The sequence below is a fragment of the Trichoplusia ni genome, chromosome 16 (assembly GCF_003590095.1).
Source record: "Trichoplusia ni isolate ovarian cell line Hi5 chromosome 16, tn1, whole genome shotgun sequence".
NCBI classification, from domain to species: domain Eukaryota; kingdom Metazoa; phylum Arthropoda; class Insecta; order Lepidoptera; family Noctuidae; genus Trichoplusia; species Trichoplusia ni.
In genome coordinates this window covers 1,808,766-1,831,757 of record NC_039493.1, presented here as the reverse complement: position 1 = coordinate 1,831,757, position 22,992 = coordinate 1,808,766, and the positions used below count along the sequence as shown (strand labels likewise).

The window sequence follows — 22,992 nt, the reverse complement described above, 5'->3', positions numbered from 1 at the left end:
TCTCACAGTTCTATTTTCAACATACAACATACTACCCCTAAATATCCGACTACCAAATACGATTCCAGCTATCCTTAACCAACAACATCAGAATGGTAATATGGGCATAATCGCACTACTAGCGATACCTATATTCGGTCTGACGGGGTTCCACATGGTGCTAGTGTCCCGAGGGCGAACGACGAACGAACAGGTGACGGGCAAGTTCACGGGGGGCTACAACCCCTTCTCGAAAGGATGCTGGTACAACTGCTGTTATACGCAGTTCGGACCTCAGTATCCTAGGTAAGCTACCATACTATATGTTTTAGTTTTGTGTACGTTTTATTTAAAGTTGATTTTACAATAATGTCCTTAAATAGCCATTTGTTTCATCCACATATATTTCTGAGATCAATTGCCTTGGTTTGACTTTTTCTTTTTAATGCGACAGTAAGGAATTTAATCCTTGTGTCGCGGGGGTTTTACAAACACACAAATCACATGCACAAAGACACCCAGACTCAGAACAAGCATTCGTTTCAAAATTGCATACGCTTTTCTCAGCTCCCCTAGGATTATGAATACACCAGATGGTGCGCCAGTCAATCTGGTTAATGTTTAGAGCGAATATAGCTTTTCTTTTTCTCAGGCTCAATAATAGGAACTGAACTAGTCAGGACTGGCCATGATGCCTGTCCATTGACTGTCGCGCCATCTAAGGTTTGCCTTCTACCTTATATACTTGTAAATAAGTTTATGGTAGAATTCCAGTAGTTTGATGACGTTTACGTATTGTATGTATGTAATGCGAATTGGGGTGCTCACAATACAGTATTCCAAGAATTGTTTATGTCGTGTCAGTAAGGTCAAGTTTTGCTGGTAGCAAGATTATGGTAGACCTTGTATTTTTTTTTCTCAGATATCAATTTTGACACTTTCCGTTCGTTTACAGTCTAGTTCGACCATCGAAATACATATACAAAGGCGGCAAGAAGCGCCGCGAAGCGCTCCCCTGGCGGCGGGCACTCGGCGTCTGCGATCTCGACGATCGCGACGGACACGCAGCACCAGGTAAAGACCTACACGGCGGACAACGGCTCCGCGCACCGCCCGCCGGCCCGCACGCGCACTATAACAAGGTGAGAGCCAGACGCTTTGCTGTCATTGCTAAGCTAAGCTATCTATTATTGGTGATGACTGATGGGGGTTTAGAGCTACAGAGCTGCCCCTCTAAGCAAGCGACACTTCGACAATTGTTAACTTTAATGGAGAACGCTCTTATGTATAGAGATGACATGATGATGAGGTGAAAGTCGAAGGAAATGTAATTTCCAAACATTTCAGCACTAATTATTGGTGTTTAACGATTGTAGAAATGTCACTTGATGAGAGGAAGACGTCTGTATTCATGCCTCTACCGTCTTGGAATACGGGAAGTAAGAATGTTATGCTAGAATCGAAATTCATAACAGTTGTAAATTTGTAATACATCAGCTTGTGTGAAAGAGAAAGCAGGATAAAACTTGAAGAGCTTTGAAAAAGCGGGTGCTGTGACAAATAAAATACTGTGCAGTTAATTTAGTGTAGCAGTATCTCACTTTCGAAACAATATATCCAAAATAACTATCAGTAACTATACTGACATGATAAATTCAGGAACAAATTGGTTCCGAGCACGCCGTCACGCATACACGATTCATGATATCTAGGCTGACGATTCAACAGTTTGAGAAGAGTCTAGTCCAGGTATCATACGGCGTTGTATGCGTTGCGTACCGCGGTTTGAGTTGTCATCACTTTAATTATACTGAATTACGGTTTTAGCTTAACATGCAGTTCTATCTCTGGGAAAACAAATCTTTTTTGAAACAATTGGTTTTGATTTATGGTCATATGCGCATATGATTTAAACCACGATGTTTTATATGTAAATATGCCGTTCTTATTTAATAAGGGTTTCGACGAAAATAGTTTCCAAAAAAGGATATTATACGAATAAAAACTTAGATATAAACCTAAATAATTAGGTTTCATCGAGATCATAGTAATTTATATTTATTTATAGAGTATTTATTATCACTATATCTTAAAACAATTACATACCTTCACTGCTTCATAAAACTAACAATTATAAACTAATAATCTATCTCATATTCTAATAAATCAATAAAATAATTTAACTCAGTTTTCCATTATATGTTTTTACTTATACTTATATTTTTATATTATCACTAAAATGTCGTAGTATTAACATGTTATTAGTATTTACATTAACATGCTTCACTAGAAACAAAAGCTAGTACCATTCAATTTTAGAAGTGCCATCTAGTTATCATGCTTGTAGAGCGAATTAACATACCTTCAATTCACAGACATAAGGTCGAAATTAGCACTTGCACTTTTTTATTTAAATAAAACGTGAATGAAGACATGGTATGTCTGGCTCTCCTCTGTTCCCAAACTATTTACAACGAGGTAACTTCATGGTGATGGTATCTTTAACGGCAATACTAATACCGTTTACTTTTTAAGGATTTACTTTTTTAATGCACAAAACACTGTAGAATAGAAACAAATTAAAGCCTTTTTTCTTTTTGCACTTTTTTATGTGGTAACCTCTGTTATATATTTTTATGTGGTAACACTGTTATGTTTTGGTATTTGTGCACTACAAAAGTAGTTCCAACTGAAATTGGTAAAAGTCGGATATTATTATTATAATATTTATTTAGATTTCTTGTTAGTCTTAGGTAACTATTAATTAGAAAATATTATTTTGACATCCGACTTAGCCAAAATGTTTAATAGAAATTGTCTTGGGTATAAAATGTATGTAATATATGTATGTATGTATGTATGTATATTGTATGACTTTATTTCTTACAGCTCTTGTGTATATTTTATCACTGTTATTAAACTTCAAAGAGTCTTACCAACCAGTTCCATGAAATATTTAAATTATAAAAAAATGTGTTTATAATCATAATATAATTAATTCTGTGGAATTCGTTGGTGAGATAAACTTTACTAAATGTGTATTTTGTCAATGTTTCATATCCACACGCTTTTTGAAACTAACGTTAATAGCAGTGGCACAGATAACCAACTAAAAACTTTATAAATATTTTATGCAAACTTTATGTGTATGATATTTGCCTCATTATTAACTGTATTGTAAATAAGACTGATTTATAAACATACTTTAAAATTACTGTAGGCTGTAAATTAATATAATAAATCCAAAATTAATATCCTTTAAATTATTGGCAGCGTACAAAAATTCTAAATTGTCTAATAACAAAATAATAAACATGAAACTCACATGGGTTACTTTTTTAGGGCACACAGGGAATTTAAATTAATGTTTTTTTTTTATGTAACGAAATCTGTAGTTTAAGTATAACGGCGGTCCAGTGACAGTGATGTACTGTATAATCAGCAACAAAAGTAATTAAAACAAGTCAAAATATGCTATATAAGAAACCTAGTTAAAAACAAAATGATGGTCGACTTTGTTGCTGTACGTCAGTATGTCCGCTGCCCGTGGCTAGTGCGGGTAGTAAGAGCTAGAGTGTAAAGTTGGTGTGGGCGCGCCCTCGCAGCTGTCGCCGGGGCGCGAGGACGCGGAGGGCGAGCTGGACGGGCCGGGCGCGTCGCAGTCGGCGGACTGCGAGCCAACGCCGCCGCCGCTGCAGCGCCGCGGCTCGGCCGCCAACCTGTTCCCGCCCGACCACCACCACCTGCCGCCGCGCCCGCACCACTACCCAAGACTCAGCCCGCTCTCCAGGAACACCAGGTGCGCTCAAACTATACTTTTGTTAACATTCTGGTGATGGTGATTCCTTTGATTCTTTTCAATGGGCGCAAATAAACACACACACATCCATTACGCTATTTTTTAATCGGACAATACCTTGCGTTACTCGAACGTGAGTCAAAAGTAATATTTAAATGAGAAATCTTTAAACCTCGTGAACAACAACCGAATTCAATTTCAAGAATAGAATATTGCAGAATTTATGAGGTCAACCTTAAAGTTTTATTCAGAAGCACAAACAATATTCAAGTATGAAATGTGACGTATACCGGTGTAATGTTCCAGTCACGGTGGCACCACGACGTCAGGCTACCGGGTGGTGATGGAGCCGGTGCGGTACGACGCGGGCTCCAACGGCGGCGCGCGGCCCTCGCCCACCATGCAGCAGCGGATCAAGGCGCTGGGAGTGCCCACGCCTTTAGCAGTCAGCAGTCCAGTCAGAAGGTATGCAACACGCTCCCCGCTCAGTAGCCCCCTCCCCTGAGGCGGACACTGGAAAGCTCGGAGATCTGATATATCCAAAAACTGGCTACACAGAACAGACAATGTCTACATGTGTTTAAGCCATCATAAACATAATATTATAATATTGTTCGTCTAAAGAATCGATATGTTTGTAATGTTTGTATTGTGAGATTATCCTTTCAGTTTCCGCGATTCAATTACACATCGACACATCAAAGTTGAGAAATTGATCTTCATTCTGTGTTTTTATGTTTAAAATGTGTTACATCAAAATTTCATAAAGGATTAATTGGCTGATTTTTATGAAGAGAAAATGTTCCCATAATGATTAAATAGGTATTTTATATGATTTCCCATTGTATCATGGCCTGTTCCCATCATTAACAGAAATGGTTTTGATCCCCTTCTACCTTAAACCAGGAATGCATCGCTTATACCACGGTACAGGGGAACGCAGAAGTACAACTTTGATATACCCCACTTCATCAACTTTAATACGATATGAAAATAATATACACCAAGAATATCAAAGTTGTACTACTGTTATTAATCCGTATGTGCTTATATGTTTTAATTTGATTCCGTGTTTATTTGCATGTACAATGTTTGCATTCACGTATTAGAAGTTAACAAGTTTGGGAACACTAATTATGTGTCTATATTTAATGTCATTGGTGTATATTTAGCTTTGTAAGACATGTCGGGATGCTTACTAATATATCTACAGCGGGTCAATGCGAAGGTAGATTGAGATTTAATTAACCGGGTAACAAAATATGTAGATAAAGAGTTTATCTTTTCTTTAATAAATTTACCAAACAACGGAAAATAATGTTTTCAATAACTACCATGTATTTTGTCTTCATATATTTTGAGACACTATTTTGTGGACTTTTGTGTCAGTCAATGTTTAAATGCAAATAAATCTCTACCTACCTATCAAAATTGACGCGGAATTCCTATGTCGAGTACTAAATATTTATCCTGAGTAGCATTTTTTTACTAATGTGTCTATCTTAATTTGCCGTCCAATATCACGTTTTTTATGATTTCACTGGAGTACAAAACTCATCGGTTGCTGAGACTCGCATATAGTTATAACAACCTTTTTTATTTACTCTATCTTGTCAAAAAATAAGGCGATGTGGAGGAACAATGCCCATTTGGTTATTTTTTATTTCATATACCAAAAATACCGTGCTGCATTTCAGAATACCTCATTCAAATTAATTACTATAAGTCATTTAAATATAAGTATAAAAACAGGTTGCCTATGCAGCAATGTGAGAAAATATATAGGCGTATAAGTATATTATACAGCCTCTTCTCAATCATTTACATTTAAAAATATGAAACTGGATGGCTTATTAAGTTAGATTAGACCCCACTTAAGTCGTAATAATGTGTAAAATAAGGATCGGCGAAATTTCCAGAACAGATGCAGTGAGACCACGAATATTGCTGTGTATCCATAATGTAATACATAAATCATAAAGAAAATCTTAATCAGACATACAAACTTTTATAGTTTGTTTATATTTCAACTAAGAAACAACGATGTTTTTGAAAACATACTTGATATATTTGCGGATAATTAAAAATAAATACAATAAAATTCGCATTTACTTGGCTAATTTTCCTTTTTGATATGAATAGATGATGAAACTAAAGTGTAGTATTTTATTGCCTGATTAGTCGAAAACTTGTTAGTCGAAAACAAACTTGATATGGTCTATCACAAATTTATGAAATTATAAAGCTATCAAAATGAGGGTATAATCCAATAAATATTTGTGGTCTCCTAGCACAAACGTCACGGAATAAAAACTTTGTGATTTACCGCTTACCGCGGCAGGTGGACCTAACGCATAGAGCCGACGTGTCAACGGTAACTCGTTAACTGTCGTTGTTTGCTCTTGTGTGTGTTTGTGTGTTCTTGCGATTTTTTTTTTACTTATTTGTGGATATTTTTAAACACTTGAACACTTGTGTCTTTCACGCGTCTGTCTGTTTTGTTTCCTAACATATAGTATAACTACACCTTTAGTTAATGTAATATATATTAATGAAATCCTTTTTCGCGTTTAACCATAGATCTAAATTATGTTGCTCTAGTCATAACCACCTTCTGACCTTTGTTGATTTCCATCCTTAGTATTTAGTTTCCCTAATATTTCTTCTTCTAGATTCCAGATTCCAAACAGTAAGTATTAGTATAAAAAAATGAGCTGTATTAAAAATATCCACATTTCTTTTTAATTTTGTATATAAATTTTCTGATATGGCTCTGCATTTTACTGTTTCTTATTTTGCTAAAATGTGTAAAAAATATTCTTCTTATTTATTAATTCCCTTATTGGTTTGGTTGTAAACAATGCCTTTAAGGTATATAATTTAGTATTTCTTTGTGAATGTAGGCGTGAGGCAATGATTTTGTAAATAATGCGCACGTGCTGATTGCATTGTTTCTTTTTGTATATTTGCAGCCGTTTCTTATATTTTGGCATGGGTTTTGTACATATTATTTTATTATATTCCTACAATCGGTTACACCGTCTTGGTAAAGTCTTGCACGTTCATGTTAAATGTACTTGTTATATGTTGGCGCTATTTATGCTCGTAACCAGTTAAAGATGGGAAAGCAAAGTTTTGTTTGATATTACTTTATACCTTTTCTACACAAAATGGTTGACTGTTATTTGAGTTATTTATATGTGGTATACATATTTTACACTATTCAAGTTGTTGTAATACTTCGATTAAATAGCGGAGACACCTCACCTGAGTGAGGAGAATTCAAAATCAGAAAATGAATAGTAATCGTTTTAACTACTTCTGAATAATCTATTATGGAAGATGGTGTAACTTGGTTATTATGGGAATTCTGTCAGAATTTATTTCTCTCGAAGAGATTAACTAATATGATAAACATTTAACTATGACAGAATTTGCACAAAATATACAATATAAATTTATATATTATATTTTTTATTTGCAAGCTGTTGTGACAAAGCGGGGCGCAGACGTAGAACGACACACTATACAATGGCTGATAACGGCTACCAACGCATGTCTATGGTCGACTTATGATCATAGGCGCGTTAAGCTTATGGTAAACAGATATAATTTACTCGGCCTCACTATTGAACTACTTTTACATTTTTGCGCCGCTATTTCGTCATAAGCTAGTATTTTTGTGTATTTTCGGTATTTGCTATACTTTTTGAGCTATATATTTGAAGATATTTTTTGATAAATATTATTATCTCTATTTCCAGAGCTTGAATGTTTTACTTGTTTTAAATTTGAAAGTCCTGTTTATTATTTACATTATGTACGGAGCCATTGTATATGTCGTGTCGTTGCTTGTCGGTGTTCCTTTTTTAACTGTTTTATCCTGATGAAATAAGTATGTACCCTATTTATTTTACACACGAAATTGCACGTATTTTTTATGCACAATTTTATATTTTTCGTGTACAGTTTTGTACTTTTATGATATTCAAAGACTACTATAATTTTGGGAGTATATTTTACTCATAACGCTGGTGAAAAAGCGTATGTTTTAAAGTAGTTATTTATTCCTATTTCACCAGGATAAGCATGCAGTAGTTTTGTAGTTGTATGGTAGTGTGTACGATTTACATAATAGTGTAACATACAGTATATAGTGATGGCATGTGGCGTGGCATGCTCCCGCAACCGTAGCAGGCGGGGTCGCCGCCTACGGACCCCAAAGTTCTACGCGTTCAGAACCCGGTCACACCTGAAGATGACTTTACTTTGATCCCAAACACGTCTTGCTCATGGATATTCCTAAATAAGCCTATGTAACTGTTGAACGTAGTCGGGATTGCGGTACTGTCTTATATTCATAATTTGATGTAAATAACCGACCGAAATGTTAATGATTCGCACGTTTCTGCGGCGTTTGTCCACTTTCTTGCTTATAAGCAATGTAATAGCCCCTCTATTACATCGTTTCCGAGCAAGAAAGGGGATCGACCGCCGTCGACACGCGCGTTTTCACGTTCTGAACGTGCACTGTCCAAGGGCGGCGGCGCCAGTCGCGCGATCGCACGTGCAAACGCTTCGCCCCGCAGCTCCCTTCTCCTTCTGTCCGTAGGCCGTACGATAACGATAGCGAGGGCTCGACGAGCTCGCGCGATTAAACCCCTGACGTGAGCGCCGCGCCTGACAGGTCCAACCCGGGCACGCCGACGCAGCCGCGCCGGCCCGACTTCATCAGCGTGGGCGGGCCGCGCGTCGCCGCAGCGCCGCTTCCTGTCCGAGGGCGAGCTGCTGCGGCCCGAGCCGGCCGCGCCGCACCGGCCCACGGCCGACGACATCCGCGAGCTGGCGGCGTCCCCGCAGCGCGGCAACTACCTGTGGGCCGAGCGGCGGCGCCGCGCGGCGGCGTGGCCGTGTTCCCGCCGGGCGCGGCGTCCCCGCTGGCGCGGCGGCGCGCGGCGGGCGGGCCGGGCGCGGCGCGGCCGCTGTCCTTCGTGCGCGCGCTGGAGGTGCAGGACCAGCTGGAGGCGCGCGCGCCGCCGCCCGACCCGCCCGACCGCGCCTCCGTCTACGACTGCAACTACGAGATCTCCGTCTGAGACCCGCTCGTACCGTCTGACTAGACTTTTATATGTATGTATATTTGTGAGTCATTTGTAACGTTGACGTATATTTAATTGTGAATTTGTGAGAGAGTGTACATAGTCCCCCAGTGTTGTGATTCCGAGATGACATAATAATTATATAGAACTATATAAAAGAGTAAATGTATCAGCACCCGAGTGTCTCAATTATATTGTAAAAAATGTATTTATAAACATTGTTTTTCAAGGAGCTGTTGTATGTTTTTCCTTTAGGTTTAAAATCGACGTTTCAAATAGTCGGAGGTTACGGAATTGACTGATTCGTTAATCTGCCTCAATTTTTTTAGTTGAAACTTTCTGCGAGCGCAGTGAGGTTTAGAGAATGTCGCGACGTGTGTTTTTTACTTGACGCTTTTTTATTTATAAAGTAATTCGGTAGATGTAGTACATTTTAAAGTAGTTATTTTTCTTACAACACCTCTTCCAATAAAATATACGTAGAATAGCGAAAATGACACAACTATAGTACGGTGTGACGATTTTGTTGAGTAAAAAATGTACGACGCGCAAGTAAAAATGTGCCAAATATTCTGTAGTCACAGGTAGCTTTAGCACGCGTCTTGTGAACTATTTATGTACCTAATTTCGAAGTTTGCCGCGAAGTGCATAATAGATTCCTATATTTTGTTGTGATACGTCCATATTACATGTAAAACGACACGCTAAAACATAATATCACATTTGCGCTATTTTGACTATAATTGAAAAAGTAAGTCTATTCATTCTTGTAATCTAGTGATAAATAATACTTTCCTATGTATGATTAGTGACAAAATATTATAAGTGTATGGAATGAACATCGATTATGCGGCTTCTGGTTATAAAACTTTCGTCGCCGTGAACAAAATTAAAGCTATTCAAATAATTGTTATAAACGCGGTATTTAATTCAATCTGGTCAAGTGGAAATCTTTTAAATGTAAATTTCTTTTTTGGCTTATTTTAAATTACGCTAGAAATACCCGTGTTTGAAAACCTCAAGCCAAGTTTTTAGTTTTTAACTTAGCTGCAGCTACAAAGAATATAAGCTATGCAGTTAACTGAAAGTTGTGTTTAACTCTAGTTTATACTCTTAATTAAAAGCAGTTCCAAGTTTACTCACCAGGTGGCAGGTCCCTTACTTGAGGTTGCATATACTCGGCCCACATAAACCGTTGCCGCAGATCGAGTGACGCTAAAAAATATTGATTTATTTAAAGTTCGGTTGTGACTAAGTTCACTAGCTTGAAAATAACAAGCCAAGTAACGATTATTAAGTCAATCAAAATGGAAATTCAAGTCCAACGATTATTTATTTTCTTTGCCAAAAACGGATCTCAAATTTCCGAATTTATATTTTCCCTGAAGAAACTGTACTTATTATATTGATAATTGTAAAAAAAAAGAATATATTATTCTAAATTACACGAGTCGCACTGAACACGCAATGTAGAGTGAGTCAGTTGAGATTACAGTATGTACATAAATAAATAAATATCTATAAAATAAATATATAAAGCGTATCACAGTTTTTGATACACGTGTTTTCGTAGCGAACTCTATCGGGTTTACAAGTATGTTCGAGTGATACGTTTTAAAATGTATAGAAAGAATACAATAACTGTCTTCTATTTATTAAGGGTTAAGTATGTAAATATTCATGAGAAATATGTAAAAGAAATATCTAAGGACAATTTTGTATAGAACTTGTGTAATAGTATTTGTTGTGAATGTTAATATTGCGTATCTAATAGACAACACTGTTTTGTTTTGGTGCCAGTAAATGCAATATTTTTTTAAATACATACAAACATATCAGCAGCGTATTGTTTTTATGCGTAGCAAAGGTTTTGTTGAACGGCCTACTAGGAACATGTTTAAACCTACTTTTCATTTCTTCATCCGTCTGTTTCTCATCTCTGCACATTCCGTTTCTCATAATTATTTTAATGTAGTTATCGTTTTGGCACATTGGTTTGACTGTGCGTACTTAAATTTTCACTATTAGTGCTATATTAACACTGTTGAATTGACAATGCACATGATCACAGTAATTGTTGACTCAGACCTGACTAAAGTCCAGATATGTCCATAAATATATTAGATTGACTACTATATTATAGTTAGAAGTATTTTTTTGAAATAAAGTTGTATGGTATTTAGGTGTAAAAGCATATTATAGATTTTATAGAAGTTATGAGCAGCAAAGGTTTTGTAATTTATGCTAATTGCATGCGTTTTCGTAGACTTTGATTAATATAGGTATTGATATTTTCGAAACGTTGCTTTTAGACCTAAATATTATACGTTGTAAGTGTACAAAATGTACAAAAGATTGTTTTTTTTTTCGACATTTCCCTAAATCCGAAAATGTAAAATTTGAGGATAATAATAGGTTTGAAATACAGCTGCGCTGCAACATACCTAAGATTAATGTGTAATTATAATAGTACCTCCTCAGAAGTTATTACCTACATGTATGTGACAGTGTTTTATTTTTGTATTTGATAAAATTTGTGTAAATAATTTTCTTATTTTATTGATATTAAACTCAATTAATCAACTTACTTGTTTTTATTGCATCCTGGGCTAAGATGATGGTCTGAATACGTTAAAGAACACTCCAAAAACACAATATTGATAAATAATTAGTCATTGATAACTTATTACACTAATTAGAAAGAGGGAAGCAATTACTAGTCAATCCATCCTTAGGTTGAAAATTGGCGCCATTCACTTATTTCTCTTTCGTTAACTAGTGAAGCTACCATGTATAAAAACCGTAAATTGGTGAAATAATGCTTGTTCGATTTAATGTCATTATGATCAATTTTTGGAATGAACTAGCTTCAGTCTTATCAATTATCTTTTAAAACACAAAGTTGCGCGCAGTAATTAAAATTTATCAAAATTAAATAAAAAAATGTAATTCTATTGTTAGTTTAACACTTGCCATGGTCAAAAATACTCGAACAACAAAACCGTGAATAGAACACGTCCGGAACGTCACTGTCAAACTTACGTATTTTTTTGCAATAGCAACACAGTTTCTTTTTCAGTCGACGGGTAAAGGGAATGTGAGTTTTAGAATCTTTTATGAAAAATATCCATAAAAATCTGTGAAATGAGGGAACCAAATAAGCGAAATACTTTACGAACATCGATAGTGTTATGCTCCTGACCTATTAATGGCAATATTTCTTGTTACTTGTGAGATTTAATCACAATAATAGAAAACTTACATTCGTGTTGTATTCAGTTTGTGGTGGTTATCTTGTTATTTGTGCCGATTCTGTGGTGAATACCATCTCAGCGCTACTGTGTTGAGTGTTAATAACTATTTGACAGGGTCTATACTTGATTAAAAGTAAGAGAAACAAAGTTTTGAAGGTTAATTTTGTTGTTTCCAGAGCCTCCCAAAATGGGTAAGATTATGAAGCCAGGTAAAGTGGTGCTGGTCCTCAGTGGCCGGTACGCGGGCCGCAAGGCGATCGTAGTCAAAAACTACGACGAAGGCACATCAGACAAGCCATACGGACACGCTTTCGTCGCCGGCATCGACAGGTATCCCCGTAAAGTCCACAAGAGGATGGGCAAAAACAAAATCCACAAGCGCTCCAAAGTTAAGCCTTTTGTGAAGGTGAGTTCTTTACCATAATACGTAAAACTTCTTTAAGTTATTGGTACCTTGTTGCGTATCTATATTATAATAACCAAACATGATTTAGTGTGATAAACAGGAATTCAAGTTTCTAACCTTAAATGCAGACGTTTACCTGCAACATGGTACTATTTACTCTGTTATGATAAGCAACACGACATTGACACGATGTTGTTATTTAGAACTCTTCTAGTTACAATGTCAGGATAACTCATTAAACCATCTGTAAGATGAGTTTATTAGTTACAAAAATGAGTGCCAAACTGAAACTAAAATTATTGAAAAACAACTTGTTTGATACTAACGACAATTTCTTCGATAGTTTTTATTTTACTTGACTTAAAAAATTGACTCAGTAACCATTGTAAAGATCAGGTGGCAACGGATTCCTATAAATAAACTAGTTTAGTCAAATCTACTTGATCTGGAAGCCAACCCAAAATCAGTTTGGAAAGTGCTAGTCAGTGGTGCTGTGCATTTGATGGCTTCTACTTGTAATTTTAAAATGAATCTGTATGACAGATTGTAGATGAAGTTGTTGTTTACCGCTACTGTATGACTGTTAAATTGCTTCTTTGTCTTCTAAGTAAATAATCTTCATTGTAAATAATATTTGTTGAGTCAAATAATATTCAATATCTTAATTTTAAAAGTAGGCTGTTAATATATCAGTCTGTATAATATACAGTGTATTAAGATCACGGCAGAGAATGGTTTCATGAAAACAGTTCCACAGATTTTGGCAAAAATGTTGCTGCTTTTTTGGCACATTTATAAAAATACCTTGCTAAACATCTTGATTATTATAACACTAAATCTCTCTATTACTGTCTATTACCTTTAAAACTTTTGATCCAAATTTTCTTGTAAATAACTATTTTACGAGATCTCATGAATGAAAGATCTCTGTTCTAAGTAAATGAACCTTCATACTCTCATACCGAGGTCTTCCATGTCAATCTGAAATCAGTCAATAAGAGAAGAACATAATAAGTAATAAATAATCTGAAATTAAAAAAAAATTAGACAAGAGAAATCTTAAACACCCCACAAATCTAGATTTGTAATTCGTATGGCAAACAGAGTTTACTCTAAGTATTCTTACCAATATTAGCGACATTAATAAATTCCTTTTCTCGTCTTTTCAGGTGGTCAACTACAACCACTTGATGCCCACTCGCTACTCCGTAGACTTCAGCTTTGAGAAGTTCAGCGCAAAGGACCTGAAAGACCCCGCGAAGCGCAAGAAGCTCCGTTTCAACACACGAGTGCGCTTCGAGGAGAGATACAAGAGCGGAAAGAACAAGTGGTTCTTCCAGAAGCTTAGGTTCTAAGTAATTTTAAAAAATAAAACATTACACCCGTAATGCAAGATGTTGTTTTATTGTTAGAGTACAGGTTAGATTTAAAAAATCCGCATTAATCTCAAAAATGTTCAAGCACCAGCATGTTAAGCCTGAAGAATAAGGAGTAATGCTTGATTTGAACTTGATTTTCCCTTTTATGCCCTAGCTGTAAGGAATTGAATCCTTGTGTCGAGGGGGTTTCACAAAAGTTTTAGTCCTATGCACAAAGACCATCTTGCTTGAATCAGAATGAGCAATTGTGGATCACAAGTTAGTCCTACGTGGGAATCGAAGCCGCTATACTAGCCGCACAATGAGTTTGGCGTATTAACATTCAACCGCTCAACTAATCATGCCGTCAACATGCGTTGGATCCCCTATGGAACAGGTTAATAGCCACAAGTTATAGGTAGTTCACGTACAAAACGAACGATGTTGAAACGCGATTGAAATTAGCCAAAAGGTCTGGCACCATACATCCGCGCAACAGGAACACGCTAAAAAGTGATTCAGAATTGAGCAGTTTTAAAATTAAACCAATATTAGCTACATAATCGATTTATTTAATAAATTATATCTCTTAAGCAGTATTCTTATAAAGTACGATACACGAGTTTAAAATAAATGTAACATTGGAATACTTAATGTGTAAAAAAGTGACAATGTCGAAATAATAACTGGCTCATCAGTAACTGCAAAATAATATGCTGTTAGAATTAAGATTACTTTGCTAACTCAGAAGACGAATTATAATGAAATCAAATGACGTGCAAAATTGAATTGTGTGGGTACTTAAACAGATTTTGATACAACTAAGGTAAATTCGACTCTAGTTCAAACTAAATGACATTGGTACAATAGTACTTTACAAACAGGGTACAGTACACAGGCACAATAATCACTGTTTTTTTTAATTAGTATGGTAAATAATCAAGCACCTGATAATTACGTGCAGCCTTATATTGTAAAAGCATTAATTAGGAGTTAGGTCTCCAACAATCTCAACTTACAATCAAAATTCTATTTTAACGGTAACAGTTGTATTTTAATAAGCAAATAACTGTAGGAATATAACATAAAATCTCAATTTAATTGCATAATTATTTTCCATTGAATAATTCGAGAGCATTGATGGTGTCTTATTAAAACTTTTAAGCTACATGAGTTTTAAAATCGATTGTTTAACATAATATCTAATGAGTAAATTGTTAAAACTGAGGATTTTTGTTTCAAATGATAAGTCAAAAGAGAGGTAAATATCTTTTTTATTAGTTAAATATAACTGGTTCAAATGAAAGCATTTATATTCTCTTACTAAACTACTTACTATGGTTAAAATAAAGATTATTCAATTTAAATGGCAATTCGTATAAAAATTTACGCACTTACAACTCGAAAGCAGGCTTGTAATATCTGATGAAAAATATTACTAACTATAGTATATATAATTAGTTTAAACAAATAATTTGCGCTAAACAATCGATTTTAAAACATCATAATTATGTTAGTTTATCACGCCGCCACCAGTTTTCCAATCCTATCGTCTAACTTTTTAATCTCTTTACGAAGACTGTCAAGGTTATGTGCGAAAACTCCTTGGACACCTTGCAACAGCTCCTTGTTGTTCTGCACACCACTGGCTATTGTAGTCTGAAGGGTCTCTAGCTCAGTTAGAGATTTACCGAAGTTGCTCGCTGGAAAGTAGAGTATTTTAGGTTATACGTCGATATTAGTAGAGGCAATATGGTAATATAAAGAAACCTATTTTTTTTTTGCCAGCAATAACTATACAATGTTGCTTTTAATTTGCCATAATTTTGCTTTTCCGAGATACGCAATACCTCTGGAGATGGGAGAATGTGGAGAAGATATATGAAACTTCGGCTTTTTGCAATGACTCACCTTGGTTATGCAGTGCTTCGAGTGCCTCCATGCGCTCCAATATCTCGGAATGTGATATACCGTCGATTTGTTTCAACAGTTTGTACAGTTCATTCACCTGAAATTATACCAAGCAGTATTTATAGGAGTTCCATCTATTGGTGCATTAGCTGTGATCGCTTCCGCAACGGCAAGAGTCCTACTTAATAACCTCGTAAATATGGGCATGGTTACGCGGTGTTTGTCCTAAAAACGATTACCGGGGTGTACATATGTGACTTTGTTTATGTCAAGCCATAAGTAATGTTCATATATAAATAGAATATCGTCATATTCATTCACATTCACATTCATTTACATAACAGCACGCGTGACACTAGCTAGATTTATTTCCTAAGCTCAAGGGGTTAGACAACTTGCAAATTTTTCGTGAGGGTAGTCAGTGTAGTCTCGTATTAAAAATTTTAGCCTTGATATTTGTATTCAATTACCTTAGCATCAAGCTCGGGGTCAGCGGGTTTGACCGCCGTCTTCAGTGCTTCGACGTTGGACAGCAGGGAGGTGACCCTGGCCTCAGCCGCGGCCAGCTCGCCGGGGCGGAGCAGAGAGGTCTGCGCCGCGAGAGATGCCGCGGCACCACATAACGTTGCCTGCGAAGAATAGAACATTATTTAGAGATATCTACTATCTATTTAGGGTTGTTTGTTGAACAAGCACGGTCAGTTAAAGATCTAGTATTTCGCGTTTGTCAGATGTTAAATGCTATGTTCTCTAAAATACATCCATTATTTTGTATTTTTTCTCATTATTATAGGTGTCTAACCTGTCCAGTAGCCGCCTGCAGCCTTCTGAACGCCTCTTCATCTCTCACTCCAGCTGCTTGTTCCAGTTTGTGTAACCTAGGACAAAATAGATTTATTTGATTAAGTAAACAAGTAACATAAACCAAAACGCGTTTTGTTTATTCATTTCATAGAAGATAGATCTCGATGGCGCGCAATTGATGTCCAGCAGTTGACGAATATGGACTGATGGTGAATGATGATAACTACCTGTGTTCCAGCTGTGCTACTCTTGTGGTATAAGCCAGGTTGACTTCCGGTTTGAGTTTCAAGTGAGAGGTGACCACTTCCCCTTGCTTCCTCTTGCCAGTACTTGAGAGGTACTCCCTGGAAAGAAATAAGTATGTTTTAATGAAGCACTAATAGCTAACTATGTTGTTTGTATATGTAATATGATGCAAATGGCAAAATTTTTAGGGTTCTGTATAAGAGAGTGAAAACTAAACTATTACTAATTTTCCACTGTCTGTTTGTCTGTCTGCCACCAAGCTGTCTCTTTCTTAGTAACTGTACAGTGTATATATTGAAGTTGACATTTACATAGATGATGTATTTCTGTTGTTGATATAGCACTAAAAACAACATAGTTGGGTACAGCAATGTTGATAAAGCCATAATTATGATGATGACCAATTCCTTTTGCAAATTCGTTTTAAGGCATCTCTAGCCAACTTGTATGGAGATGGAATCACATTTGAATTCATTTCTTTAGTACTTTCATTTCATTTATTCAGCTTCAATTTCTTTAATAGCTAAAGAAATCAATTATTTTTTAACATAATGTTGTCTATATCTTTTAAGGCTGAAATCAAAGACTTACTTTAATTTCTCAGCTTTAGGATCAATTTGTTCTCCTTCCTCCAACTTTAACTCCTCCAGTAGTTTCTTTGTTGAGTTAATTTGCACCGCCAGTTTAGAATATTCATCCTAGAATAAAAACATTGTATGGTTAGAACAGTTTTATGAAATCTCAAACAATTGTCTGAAAAGACTTACATCTATACTTCTTTTAATCTGGAACTTAAAAAAAAACATTACTGATATATTTCAGGGGTATTATCAACAGGTAATTAAACATTGCTTTTTAATCTTTTATTTTTCAAATGAGACCATACAAGTTTGTTAACCTGTTTTTAACTGCCTAAACAAAAGTATAATCGTAACAAATTGAATTATGTGAAATGGCAGTTGTGAAACTAAGGACAACTATGCATGGATGGATGGATCAATAAAAATTCAATATGAATAATAATGAAAAATAGTACCTAACTTGTTCCTTTTCCCTAAAAGGACCTTTACCATCAACATGTCACGCACAGTGGCTTTGGTGTGGTTACCTATCTCAGTAATACATATATATTAGCAGTATATTACAATAGTAATAAAAATAATTGGATGCTACCTTTTCACTCTCCGTAGCTTTGTTTTGTTGTTCAGCAACTTGTTCCAGTAACTCAGAGAATTCACAACGGAGTCTGTTATAGCGTTCAATTGCAGTCTCAGGCTCACCCTCAGCGGCTAAACCCCATTCACCAGCTCTGAAGATTTTATACAGTAACATTCTTAGTAGAAGTCATTGTTAACTTTCGAGGATAAATATGTTTTTGAAAAAAAAAAACAGAATATATAGTTATAAACACAAGTTTAAATTATTTTTTCTTATAGTAAATACCTGTACCCAATTCTAGATTTTCTACTGAGTCTATCAGAAAAGTCAACAGTGCCAGCTAAAAATTTGCCTTTGAACTTGTTGAAAGAATCTTTTACAGACAGATGTAATTCCTCAATACATTCATTTTCTTCCTTTTCAATAGGGTCTGGCTGATCAGCTTCCGGCAGATCACCGGTTTCATAAACATCAGGTTGATCGTAAGCCTGAAAAAATATAAAATTCAGTCACAAAGCAAAATCGATAATTTTCTCGCGTTAGTTGATTAGATACTTACTATGCCCGGAAGATTTTTATACTTAGGATCAGCCATGTCTGGAGTGAAATTTTAATTTATTTAAGAAGTATTTAATTTATGTATTATTGTAATTATTTCACTTTTATATCGTATGACGTCACTCGACAACGGGACGTGCAGTCATTTTGACATTACAATTCCATTATGCACATTTTAACTAATGCAAGATTCTTTTAAAAATAATTTTCTAATATTTTCAATGATGAAGGAAAATATTCTGCATTTGTGTATATATTAGCTTATTATTATAGAATTTTGAAAATATCCGTAACAAAAAAGTTTACTTTTACTTTGTAATGGAGCGTTATTTTCGTTCTAAAACGTAATATAATTCTGAATTACCTATTATCACTCAGTCTTCTAAAGTTTTATACATTTTAAATCCGTACTGCTAAAAGCGGAAAATAATTAAATCAAGATCCAGTTGTAATTTTTTTCGTGCGTTAATTCACTTCATCTCGCTTGAACCGTTTGTTTTCAGTAGGATTTTTTTCTTTCAAAGAGGTTTTTCATTCGCGGCTTCGCCATTTACCTTTGCCATTCAACTTGACTACTCCACACTATTCTGTCAACAGAAATGTCAAGAAATATCTACACTCGTTCAGAAACACAAAAATAATTCCACAAAGTTCTAAGACGAGGTCAAGACACGTCATTATTCATTTTTCATTCTCCGTCATACCGCAATTTCGTTAGTCACCGATTATTTTTATTATTATAAACCGCATTGAACTGTTGTTTCTGTTATTTGTGCTCCTGCTGTTGGAAGTGTAACAGTCGTAAATTGTTGTCGGAACAAAGTTCAAAAAGTTTCAAAATGAGTTTACAGTGGACAATAATCGCGACGTTTTTGTACGCCGAAATAGCCATTGTGCTGCTTTTGACATTGCCGATCGCAAGTCCATCCAAATGGCAGAGGTTTTTCAAGTCGAAATTCCTGGCTTACATAAGTGGTCAGGCATCTATTTATTTTCTAGTACTGATTGGAGTGTTGGTACTATGCCTTCTGGACGCTATTCGGGAGATGCAGAAGTACTCGAACATCGAGTCTACTGACCACCAACACCTGGACGCGGAGATGCAAGGTAACATGAGGCTGTTCCGCGCTCAGAGGAACTTCTACATTTCCGGCTTCGCGCTTTTCCTGCTCGTCGTCATTCGCCGGTTAGTGCAGCTTATATCCGAGCTTGCGACTCTGTTGGCGCAGTCTGAAGCAAATTTCCGCCAAGCACAGAGCGCCTCGGTCACCGCCAAGACTCTGCTGGACCAGCAGGGAGCTGGCGACGAGAAGAACAAGAAGGAATTAGATGACCTCAAAGGTCAAATTTCTTTACTTGAGAAGGAATTATCTAAAGAGAAGAAAGACAAGGAGGCTGTCAAGTCCCAAGCTGAGAGCCTCAACAAGGAGTATGACAGGCTTGCAGAGGAACACAGCAAACTGCAGAAGAAGCTAACAGTGGCAAGCGGAGGTGACTCCAAGAAGGATGAATAGATTTAAAAATATTTTTTATGGTCTGAGTTCTAGGCAGTGATGTATAAAATCAATTAATCTTTCATGTTATCAGCACATCACTATTAAGGCTTAATGAACAATTTTTAATAATTTGCTGTGTATGGAGAAATGTTATGATAGGACTGTGATTTATGTAATGTTCTAAATCTGATACATTGCCTTAATCTTGTTAATCTGTTTAAAATAATTAATAATGTTTAATTGTTTATCTATGGAGTAGCTGATGTATTTGTAATGGTGTCAAGTTATTAACAGAAAACCAATTAGATTTCCATAAGGCATTATTCAAAAGCATTTATTTTTATGGCATAATATACTCCATGTTATATAGATAGTACTTACAACAAATTCTAAGAAGGTAGCATTTAACAATTACCAACATTTGTTATTTTTTATAGTTGAAGGTATCACCATTCTTTTTATAATACATACAAAGCAATTAAGAAATCAAAATTACTTCCTCTAGAGTATTTTTATAAAAAAACTTGTAAGTTACATTTGAAGTTTGTAACAAAAAGTCTGAATTATTATTTATTTTTGTTTTTTTTTTTTTATTAAAATGTTAGAAGAATGCATAATTATTGAAATATAAAGTTAACATGGATTCTTACAACGAGGTTTTATACACTTTCCTTGTGCAAATGTTTTTTTTTGTCAAATTTTAATCCCTGTAATCACATGAGGTTAATTACTAAAATAGAATTGACAAGCAAGTGAGTAATTTGCATGAGTTGTGTGCAATATAAGGTGAATGAACAATTTGAACTTTGCTTACATCATTTTTATTGGAATTTGATTAGAATTATTATGTTGAGTCACTGATAACTAATGTTGATGTCCAAAGGTACCTGGCCCACTATTGGTTATATTCAGTTGACAACTTTAGATTTCTGTTTAAGATAGGAATAACAAAAAAAAAGAAATACTGACTAATTTTGGTGACCATCTATTAAGAAGATCTGATGATAGATTCATTGAAACCTGCATTTTTTATATTATCTTACTATAATCTTATTCCATTATTATCACTTGATTGTCAGTTGCTATATCCAATAAGCCAATGTCTCCCAATCTGATGGATTGATGTTCAAAGTCTTATTAATAATATTTACTAATCACTTCAACTCTAATCTTAATATATTTGCATCCATTTTGGATTGTTTGTTACTTTTTTCTATATTTAAGTAAACAGATTAGTTAGCAAATGGAGTGAGTATGCGAAAATGTAGATGTGGAATTTAGTAGGTGATGTCATTATCTATTTAAGACAGTGTTGTTGCCCTTGGACGTCGAATTATGTCTATGATTATGAGGTTCCATGAAAAAAACTTACAACATACTATAATTAATCGCAGCACATGCCTTAGTACATTAAGTCTTAAGCTATATTATTGCAGACATGGAATAGAGATTCCGCTATATGGTAGGTCTCATGCTCTTGTGTATCTATAACTCCAATAGTTTTTATTTGACAGGCTGTGGTGTATTCGTTACATAAAACATGAGGCACCCATATGGAGTGTCTGTCTTATCAAGGCATTTAATTTACACTTTCACTGTAACTACATTTTGACTCCTACTTATGTGCTTGGGCGTTGATATTCGTTTCAATCTTAGTTTATAAGTTGTTACTCCATTTGCTGCCTAATCTGTGATGGTATGTTTCCCGCTATGTCTAGTGGGCCTGAGGATGGGTTGTTTTGGGTAGTATAGTCGTATCGTGGGTTTGATTTGTGATTTTTGTAATCTATTAAACTATTTCCAGTGTTGCTTATACGAAAGTGTTTTTATTTAATTCCTATATTTATTAAGTCGGAAAAAGAGCGCCGTTCTGAAAGATCAGTGAAGTCCTAGTTAATTACCAATATTTTTTGCTAGTTTCAGGACTATCACGATAACCATTGATACAAACAGATAGAAGAGGTTTTAAACATTTTGGAAACTTATTTAATTTTAATAACCCAATATGAGGTATTCTAGCTCTACCTAGCTATTCGGGTTTGAATCCCGAATCGGGCCGAAAATATGAAGTTACTTTAATCTTGTTACTAATAGTAGGACATCACTTAAAATACCGGATTTGCCTTTTTACAATTTTGCAAGTCTTCCACGATGGGTAAAGTAGGTCGGACGCTAGCCCAACAACAGTTTCTTCTTATTCCATTCCTAATTATGAAATATGCTGTTCTTAGATAAGACTAATTAAAACCGGTCGCAAGTCGTCTGCCAAGCGGCAGTTCATCTATAATTAGCGCAAACCTCACATCTGATTCAGAATGGTTTGTTTGGTTATGACGTCATCTTGTTGGTGTTGTGAAATATTTCTTATAACGTGGCCGATGAACATTGGACTGCATGTTTTACCTGACTGCGTCAGAACGACGAAATTTTCATAATAACAGTATTGAGATAATGGTTAAACGATTATTATGACGTGCGGTAGATTTTGTAAGAATTTTGGTAGTGGCTTAACAAATAATTTACTAAGAAAAATGGTAGTAAAAAGATTATTTTCATAATTATCATTACTTGTCTTTTTTACACCAGCAGAGAATTCCTCTGGCTTTTCTGAACTTGCGTGCTGAAGGTCTTTCTTCCATTTCTAGTTTTTCTTAAAAAAAACGTAGTAAGGAATTTAACTTGTGTCGCAGGAATTTCACAAAGACACAAATCATATGCATAAGACACCCAGATTTAGAACAAGCATTCGTGGATCACACGAATGTTAGTCCTACGCGGGGATCGAACCCGCAGCACGACGCATTCAGTGGGTTTAGCGTGGTGACCTCAATTTGGCTTCACTCCATGCAGACCAAGTTTCATCAGAACCATTTCAAATTCCAAAAATGAACCAGACGAACCAAAGTTCAAACCGATAACATTTT

At 35.6% G+C, this 22,992-nt stretch overlaps 3 protein-coding genes and 1 pseudogene across 4 annotated transcripts; 3 read left to right on the top strand and 1 right to left on the bottom strand.

The window, feature by feature from the left end:
- Positions 1-98: 98 nt before the first annotated feature.
- On the top strand, positions 99-8,522 carry LOC113502116 (annotated as a pseudogene).
- A 3,357-nt stretch (positions 8,523-11,879) lies between these two features.
- LOC113502118 (60S ribosomal protein L27-like) lies at positions 11,880-13,930 on the top strand. Its single transcript, XM_026883498.1, has 3 exons — positions 11,880-11,974; positions 12,308-12,537; positions 13,707-13,930. The coding sequence occupies exons 2-3, from the start codon at positions 12,319-12,321 to the stop codon at positions 13,890-13,892; spliced, it is 405 nt and encodes a 134-aa protein (XP_026739299.1). The 5' UTR covers positions 11,880-11,974; positions 12,308-12,318; the 3' UTR covers positions 13,893-13,930.
- Positions 13,931-14,446: 516 nt separating this feature from the next.
- Positions 14,447-18,691, bottom strand: LOC113502115 (dynactin subunit 2). Of its 2 annotated transcripts, none has more exons than XM_026883496.1 (9): positions 18,574-18,691; positions 18,306-18,502; positions 18,030-18,165; positions 17,448-17,554; positions 16,838-16,954; positions 16,609-16,684; positions 16,277-16,435; positions 15,807-15,903; positions 14,447-15,598 (listed from the first exon to the last, which is right to left on the bottom strand). In XM_026883496.1, exons 1-9 carry the CDS (start codon positions 18,607-18,609, stop codon positions 15,417-15,419), a joined length of 1,107 nt encoding a protein of 368 aa, XP_026739297.1. In that variant the 5' UTR covers positions 18,610-18,691; the 3' UTR covers positions 14,447-15,416. The 2 variants fall into 2 exon arrangements, with proteins under 2 accessions (XP_026739297.1, XP_026739296.1); XM_026883495.1 differs by having other exon boundaries at positions 18,300-18,502; positions 18,574-18,690.
- Positions 18,692-19,233: 542 nt separating this feature from the next.
- Positions 19,234-20,639, top strand: LOC113502117 (B-cell receptor-associated protein 31). Its single transcript, XM_026883497.1, has one exon. The coding sequence runs from the start codon at positions 19,412-19,414 to the stop codon at positions 20,084-20,086; it is 675 nt and encodes a 224-aa protein (XP_026739298.1). The 5' UTR covers positions 19,234-19,411; the 3' UTR covers positions 20,087-20,639.
- The last annotated feature ends 2,353 nt before the right edge of the window (positions 20,640-22,992 follow it).

What these genes read in the sequence shown, in the direction of transcription:
- LOC113502115 (XM_026883495.1), bottom strand. Translation starts at nt 18,609, where the DNA reads ATGGCTGATCCTAAGTATAAAAATCTTCCGGGCATA. An exon ending in AAGCTACGGAGAGTGAAAAG is followed by an intron (nt 17,555 to 18,029) that starts GTAGCATCCAAT and finishes TTTTTATTCTAG; the next exon opens with GATGAATATTCTAAACTGGC. An exon ending in TGCAGGCGGCTACTGGACAG is followed by an intron (nt 16,436 to 16,608) that starts GTTAGACACCTA and finishes TATTCTTCGCAG; the next exon opens with GCAACGTTATGTGGTGCCGC.
- LOC113502118 (XM_026883498.1), top strand. Translation starts at nt 12,319, where the DNA reads ATGGGTAAGATTATGAAGCCAGGTAAAGTGGTGCTGGTCCTCAGTGGC. An exon ending in AAGTTAAGCCTTTTGTGAAG is followed by an intron (nt 12,538 to 13,706) that starts GTGAGTTCTTTA and finishes TCGTCTTTTCAG; the next exon opens with GTGGTCAACTACAACCACTT.
- LOC113502117 (XM_026883497.1), top strand. Translation starts at nt 19,412, where the DNA reads ATGAGTTTACAGTGGACAATAATCGCGACGTTTTTGTACGCCGAAATA.